Here is a 7,671-nt window from a genome sequence, read left to right as displayed (position 1 = left end):
GCCCGATGCATTGAGAGCTAAGTGGCAGGGTCCTTGGGCATGGAGACCAAGCTAGCTGGTGCATTGAGAGCTAAGTGACAGGGTCCTCGGGCATGGAGACCAAGCTAGCCCGATGCATTGAGAGCTAAGTGGCAGGGTCCTCAGACATGGGGTAATTATGACATTGTGTGAGTAAACTCAGAGACCTGACCAATCAAGGCCACACACACAGGACAAACAGGGGAGGTGATAGATAATCAGCATTGTTAGGGACATGGTTCTAGTCTTCTGTCACCAACACCCCCACCTAGAGGCACATCATGGCGCCGTGCACCAGCAGGGACCCAGAGATGTTGTGTGCCCACCCCTGCCCTTTGACTGTGCGGTTACACAGTACATGTGGCCTGGGGCCCGGCAGGCCCTGTTCCTGCAGAGAGGTGCTCCCACTCCCAGGCCTCAGTGGTGGGTCTCCTGCAGACAGCTGGTGAGGGGGTGACTGGGCTGCACCAAGGGCGACGGTCAGCATCCACGCGAGTGGTGGGGGAGCACATGCGCACGCCCCACATGCTGGGCACTGTTCTGACATTCTCATTTCTTCTGTGTGTGTCCTGTGTGTGCCGGGCTGCTGCCGCTTTAGCGTGTCACTCGGAAATGACACTAGGTACACCCCACTTTTCTCTTCCGCCCTTGCTTGGTCTGTCCTCTTCTGCTTCTTAGATCGTTCCCTCTCCTCGATGACCCCTGCCCTGTCTGGCCCCCGCTGTCTTCCCTCTCCTCTGGGGCTCTGTCCCAGGTGATGCGTGTAATAGCGGCCCTGCCCTACCCCTCCGAGCACTCTGTCTCCCTGTGTCCCTGGACTGGCTGTGGAGTAGACTTCAGTGTGGTGCTGTCTGCCCCAACACGGTCATGCCTGGGGAGCTGGCCCCACCAGGGTGCCCTGGCCTGGGAGCCCCTGGCCCTGTTGGCGTGGAGCTGCCGTCCTCAGTGTTGGCCTTGAGGTGTTTCTGAATGTCTGTGAGGACGTTTTGATGGGAACTGGGGAGGCAGGGAGAGGCAAATTCTGAACCTTACAACAGCGACACTGGGGTGAGCACCGGCCTGAGGCAGGACTCGCTGCTAACCAGAAGGTTGGAGGTTCGAGTCCCCCCAGATGTGCCTTGTTGTTAGGTGCCATCCAGTCAGTACCTACTCATAGTGACCCGATGCACAGCAGAACAAAACACTGCCCCATCCTGGGCCAACCTCACTACAAAAACCAGCCATACAAAATGTTCTGGAGACCAGTTCTAACTGACGCACAAACAGGCAACCATGAGCCTGAATCAGCTCCGCAACAGCTGTTTCTACTGGCCCCTGGGACTAGAACTGTCTCATGAGAGACACAGTGTCCCCAGGAGGGGGCACCGAGCCTGACCCAGGGCCTGAGGGAGGGGTCTGCTGGCTCTTGACCTTCTGGGCGGAAGGTCAGAGACAGAGAAAAGAGTCCTCCCTGGTTTCCACTCACAGCGTCCTCCCCCAGGAGGGCTTAGTCCACACTGGACAGCAGGGCTGGGCTTTGGAGGGTCTCTGCCAGCCCACACCTGGTCCCTGCAGATCCAAGGGAAGAAGAAACCTCCTTACTCAGACCAAGACTGGACTGGCCTTAGACTAGCCAGTCCCTTCCCTGCTTCAGGCCATCCGTCTCTGCCCTCCTAGCCTCAGCAAGGGGGCTGTAGGTGCCCACATGCCCACCCCCTCAGGTGGAGCTGGGAGGCCCTCTCAGCACCCTGGGCCCTGAGTAAGGAGGGTGTCAGCCTCCCTAGGTTCCTTTGTGGGTGGCCCATGTATCTCTGTCTGTCTGTCTGCCTGTCTGTCTGCATGCCTCCTCCCAGCTGAGAGCAACCTGCAGACAGTTATCTTTTCTCTCATCTCTGCCCCATTCCAGGACCTTCTACCAGTTCGAGGCTGCGTGGGATAGCTCCATGCACAACTCCCTCCTGCTGAACAGGGTCACCCCATATCGGGAGAAGATCTACATGACTCTCTCTGCCTACATTGAGGCAAGAAACCCATGTCCAGCCTGGGGTGCTCACACAGGGACACTAGGCTGCTTGGGAGCCATGAAAGGACCCTGGTGTCACAGCTATTAAGCACTCAGTCCTCCACTGCAGAGAAGAGCTGACCATCTGCTTCTGTAAACATCCGGTTCTACCCACTGCCCTTGAGCAGATTCTGGCTCCTGAGGCTGCAACCTTTTGGTTAGCAGTTAAGCATTTAACCAGGACTACCGTAAAGATTGTTGTTGTTGTTAGGTGCCGCTGAGCCCGTTTCCACTCCCGTGACCCATGGACAACAGGCTCAAACACTGCCCGGTCCTGCACCGTCCTCACAATTGTTGTGGTGTTGGTGTGTTTGAACCCATCCAGCTCACTGGGGTCTTCCACTTTATCACTGACCCGCCACTTTACCAAGCACCATGTCCTTCTCCAGGGACTGGTCCATGCTGACAACATGTCCACAGTATGAGAGACAAGTCTCGCTGTCCTCCCTTCTAAGGAAGATGGCAGCTTAGAAGTTCGATGGGACAGCTCTGCCCGGTCCTATTGGGTCCACAGTCACAGGTTTTTGACTTGGTTGGCTCTGGACAGCCCCAGGCTTCATGTTAAATCCACGTGTCTGTAGCAGCAGCTCTAACACACTCCTCTAGGTTTAGGTGTGGGGTCTGTCCACAGGGTTGCAAAGTGGCTGCAGCACCTCCGAACATTGCATCTCAGTTCCAGACAGTTCAAAAGCTGAAGAGTTCCCACCCACAGAGTCAGTGGCCCAGTGCTGGGTGGTGGCCTCCCTTTTCAACATTGAAGGCTGGCAACATGGGCATTTCTAGCATAGCAGTGGTGAGGGGTAGGGGACCTGGGGTGAGCATCCCACAGAACGGTGGAGCAGGAATCCTTGAGGGGTGCCACTTGTGCTGGTAGGTCATCTGTGGGCAGTGCGTAAGCACCCCTGGGACAGTGGGGTGGTTGCAATTGTTGTGAATGTCAGGAGAGTAGGGGAAACCACTCAGTGCTGGGGGTGGGCCTCCAGGGTGCCTGGGGTCTGTGCCCACATAGGACCTGGTCCCTCCTTACCAGCTCTGGGGCTGATGCCAGACACTCCATGCTGGGCACCCTGGCAGACAGCAGAACTTTAGTACACACTTGCTGGGTCAGCAGGAGGAGGGCACTTTGCCTAGTCTGGTGGCGCAGTGGGTTAGGCATTGGGCCTTGCGAACTGCAAGGCCATGCAGCCGGTAATCTGCCAGCTGCTCCGAGGAAGAGAGATGAAGCCGTCTGCTCCTGCTAAGATTTACGGCCCCCAAATCCCATGGAGCCGTTCTCCACGGTCTCAGTCAGGATTGAGCCCATGGCACTGGGTTTGAGTCCTGGGGAGGGGGTTTGAGGTCCTGTGCTGAGCCTGCCCCGTCCCCCAGATGGAGAACTGCACTCAGCCGGCTGTGGTCACTAAGGACTTTTGCATGGTCTTCTACTCCCGGGATGCCAAGCTGCCTGCGTCCCGCTCCATCCGTAACCTGTTCGGCAGCGGAAGCCTGCGGGCCTCAGAGAGGTGAGCGGCCAGGTGGGTGGGAGGGCCAGATGGATCCAAGGTCCCAGCAGTGGGGGGTGGGGAGCCCGCTGTCAGGAACTCCAGCCTGTCCATCCCAGCCGCCAGGGGTCAGTACAGCATGACCCCACCTGTGCCTTTGGCTTGTGAGGGTGATGTTGGCCTTTTATTCCCCACAGCAACCGTGTGACGGGCGTGTATGAGCTTAGCCTGAGCCACGTGGCCGACGCAGGCAGCCCAGGTAGGGGTCACTTTGTGGGGTATCGGTTCCTATCAGTGGCCTCGTCTGCCTTGTGTGTGCGTACACGTAGTCCTGGAAACTCTAGGAAGGTGAAAGGGGGTGGGGGTCAGACTGGCCAGTTTCTGCAGAGCCCCCAAACATCAGGGCCCAGTGAGGGACAGGGGTCCAGCTCAACTGCCACCTGATGCCCTCAGGATCACCTGCAGAACAATGTTCAGACTTTGGGTGAGGCTGGGCAGACGGGGCCCACAGCACCCTGAGCTGTGCTCAGATGCCCCCCGACTCCATTCGCCCTGGACATGGTCACCCCCCAGGGATGCAGCGACGCCGCAGGCGAGTACTGGACACATCGGTGGCCTATGTGCGTGGTGAGGAGAACCTGGCGGGCTGGAGGCCGAGAAGTGACAGCCTCATCGTGGATCATCAGTGGGAACTGGAGAAGCTCAGCCTGCTGCAGGAGGTGGGGGCAGTGTCCGGGGAGGGTGGGGGGACGGTCTCACTGTGGACCACCAGCCTGCTGCAGGAGGTGGGGACTGTCCAGGGAGGGCGGGGGGACGGGATCACTGTGGACCACCAGCCTGCTGCAGGAGGTTGGGTTTGGGGTTGGGGCAGCACCAGGGTCTTCCTGAGGACAGAGCTGATGAAGCACTGAATGTCTTTGCGGGTGGGGCTGTGCCTGGGGTCTGGAGGTCCCTCAGGAAGGGTGATGGGGAGGAGCCCCCAGAGTGCTGGGCCACAGGTGAGGCTGTCTACCCCCCGCCCCAAGGTGGAGAAGACCAGGCACTACCTGCTCCTTCGGGAGAAACTGGAGGCTACCCAGCGGCCCGGCCCCGAGCCACTGTCCCCGGCCTCCAGCGATGACTCTGAATCCCGCATCTCCTCTGGAGCCTCCTCCCCTCTCTCTGCCGAGGGCCGGCCACCACCCCCAGAGACCCCCAACGAGAGGCAGCGAGAGCTGGCTGTCAAGGTGGGCTGGGCTGGGGGGGGGCAGCATGGTGGGTGCTGGGCCTCTGTTCTGGGGACTTACAGGGTCCCATTGCTCACCCTTCCAAACCTGTCCTGGAAGCTCCTGACAACCTTCTCTCCCAGCTGTGAGCTGCCCTCTTTGCATATCCCTGTGGATGGGGAGCTCACCACCTGTCCAGAGTTTCACCCAGCCTGACCCTGAGGATTCCCCGGCTCCTTCTGCCCCCTGGGGGAGCCTGCCCTTTCACCCTTCTGCCCTCAGGGCCCCTGGCCGCCTGCTGGGCCTCGGGTCCTGAGGGTGCCGCTCCCTTCCCGGCAGTGCTTACGGCTCCTCACACACACGTTCAACAGAGAGTACACCCACAGTCACGTGTGCATCAGCGCCAGCGAGAGCAAGGTGGGTGGAGCAGGATGGGGAGCATCCCCTCGGGCGGTGGACTGGACAGGCCCCCATGGAAGGCCCTCTCTCTCCTCCCCACAGCTCTCTGAGATGTCTGTCACCCTGCTGCGGGACCCTTCCATGTCCCCTATCGGGACGGTCACCCTCACGCCATCCTCCACCTGTCCCTCTCTGGTTGAGGGGCGTTACAGCACAGACCTAAGGTGAGTAAGCAGGTCTGTGATGACCACACATTCTCGCTCCACTGCCCTGAGCCACTTACTTTCCAGAAGCCACTGAAAATGCTCGTGTGGACAAGCCCACCCCACCCCCAATCCACACCCGCTGCCCTCCCTCCGGTGGGTCCCAACTTTTAGCGGAGGTCCTGAGGGACAGAGAACTGCTCTCCATGGTTTCCGGTACTGGCTTGATGGGAGCAGATGCCTCATCTTTCTCCCAAGGAGCCGCTGGTGGGTTTGAACTACTCACCTTGTAGTTAGCAGCCCAGTGTTTACCCCACTGCACCATCAGCATTCCTAGATTAAACTCTGAGGCTCTACAAGCCGCATTTTTGGAAAGCCAGCTTGGCTGTTGTAACCTGGAATCGAAGCAAAGGTTGTCTGTTGATTCAGAAGATGGGGATTTCTGTGATGGTATCAAAGTGCCTCCGAGGTTTCCAGATTTTTTTGAGTGACAGAAAGAGGTGCAGGCATGCCCACCCCAGCTCCACCCCCAAATCCAGTCACCTGACTGAGCACATGACCTCTGTACCTTTTCAGCTGGTCTTGAGGATGGGATGAGGCTGGGTCCATGTACTAGGTGGCTGCCAGCTCTGCCCCTCAGTCAGCAGCTGGGCTCAGTGGGGGAGCCCTCCCCAGTGTCCTGGGGACTGGACACCCTCAGCTCAGCTGCCCTGCTGCAGGGGTGGGGCTCTCCTGGGGCCTGAGGTACACTGGCCTGGCCTAGAGAGGTCCCTCTGATGGATGCCTGGGTGCTTTTGCTTCCAGGACCCCACAGCCCTGCTCCCGGCCAGCCAGCCCTGAGCCTGAGCCCCTGCTTGAGTTGGACACCAAGAAGTCCCCATCCCCCGGCCAGGCCACTGAGGTGGTCAAGGAGCCACAGCGCCTGCTGGTGCCGGAGATCCAGGAGATCAGGGTCAGGTAGGTGGGGCCCCCACCTGGACCTGCCCCAGCGGGCTCTGTGCCCAAGGGCCAGGGTGGCCAGCAGGGATGAGTCCTAGCCAGGAGACCTAGTGGGCAGCTCAACAGGAGGTCAGCTTTGATGTTCCATCTCTGGCTGCAGCCGACTTCACAGTTGGGATATGAGGGGCTGGCAGCTGTCTGGTGGTTCTGCTCCTGGCCCGAGGCACAGTCTGCTGGGGTCCCTGTTTCCTCAGGGCTACCCCAGTTGGGGTCCCCATTAACTGCCCTCCCCCTCCACAGTCCCATCGTCTCTAAGAAGGGTTACCTCCGCTTCCTGGAGCCACACACGGCCGGCTGGGCCAAGCGCTTCGTGGTGGTACGACGCCCCTATGCCTACATGTATAACAATGACAAAGACAGTGTGGAGAGATTCGTGCTCAACCTGTCCACCGCCCAGGTGGAGTACAGCGAGGACCAGCAGGCCATGCTCAAGGTGAGCATGACGGTCAGGACCCCACTGTCCTTGATGTCTGCCCACCCTGGGGCTCAGGGTGAGGCGGCTGGGGACCGGGGTCGGCCCAGCCTCGCTCCGCACCAGATCCAGATACAGCTGCAGGGAAGGTGCTCCCGGGCTTAGGGAGACTCACAGGAGCTCTGATTCTCTGTGTCCACGGGGGCGGGGGGCCGGGGAGGTGTGGAGTCAGCTGCACTGTTGGCCTCCAGGTCATTGTCCAGGGAAGGGACCCCATGCCCGGGAGGGGCTCCGCTGTCAGGTCCCCTGGTGCCAGTACCAGTGAAGCCGTCATCCCGGAGTTTCCTGCCGGGCCCACGGGTCTCATCAACCCCTCCTCACAGACGCCCAACACGTTCGCCGTGTGCACGGAGCACCGAGGGATTCTACTGCAGGCCAACAACGACAAGGACATGCACGACTGGCTGTACGCCTTCAACCCCCTGCTGGCCGGGACCATCCGGTGCGTGGGGCCCGCCAGACGGGATCCTGAGAAGGGCGTGGGGGCCTGAGGGGCCTGCTTTGGGTCCTTTCTCCCTTGGACACCTGTAGACCCCAGAGGAGATTTCAGGATCCAATTCTAACTGGGTGGCCTTGACGTTTGGAGGAAACACAGGCGTGGAACTTCCGGCACCTGTGCCCTCGGCAGTAGGAGGGACAGGCAAGGGCAAGGGCCAGGGAAGAGATTAATCCCCTGTAGGGGGCACGATGAGTCGGAACCGACTCCACAGCACACAACAACAACAACAACAGAGGGCACGAGGCACCCTGGGGGTGTGATAGGTGAACAGACTTCACTGCTGACTGAAAGGTTGGCGGTTTGAGTCCACAGGGGCCTAGGATGAAAGGCCTGGAGATGCATTCTGGAAACTCA

At 59.9% G+C, this 7,671-nt stretch overlaps 1 protein-coding gene across 2 annotated transcripts in view; it reads left to right on the top strand.

Annotated features, from left to right (window-relative positions):
• KIF1A (kinesin family member 1A) overlaps positions 1-7,671 on the top strand; it is a 64,386-nt gene that overhangs the window by 55,699 nt on the left and 1,016 nt on the right. For both annotated transcript variants that reach the window (XM_006875202.1, XM_006875201.1), the window contains 10 exons: positions 1,904-2,018; positions 3,428-3,561; positions 3,738-3,799; positions 4,114-4,259; positions 4,566-4,766; positions 5,085-5,162; positions 5,247-5,368; positions 6,152-6,304; positions 6,587-6,779; positions 7,142-7,260. In XM_006875202.1, coding sequence (XP_006875264.1) covers positions 1,904-2,018; positions 3,428-3,561; positions 3,738-3,799; positions 4,114-4,259; positions 4,566-4,766; positions 5,085-5,162; positions 5,247-5,368; positions 6,152-6,304; positions 6,587-6,779; positions 7,142-7,260 — 1,323 coding nt within the window. The remainder of the gene's footprint in view (positions 1-1,903; positions 2,019-3,427; positions 3,562-3,737; positions 3,800-4,113; positions 4,260-4,565; positions 4,767-5,084; positions 5,163-5,246; positions 5,369-6,151; positions 6,305-6,586; positions 6,780-7,141; positions 7,261-7,671) is intronic.

This window comes from Chrysochloris asiatica, unplaced genomic scaffold (assembly GCF_000296735.1).
Source record: "Chrysochloris asiatica unplaced genomic scaffold, ChrAsi1.0 scaffold00314, whole genome shotgun sequence".
Taxonomy (NCBI): Eukaryota; Metazoa; Chordata; class Mammalia; order Afrosoricida; family Chrysochloridae; genus Chrysochloris; species Chrysochloris asiatica.
The sequence above is the reverse complement of the archived record's forward strand: the minus strand, read 5'-3'. Positions and strand labels throughout refer to the sequence as shown.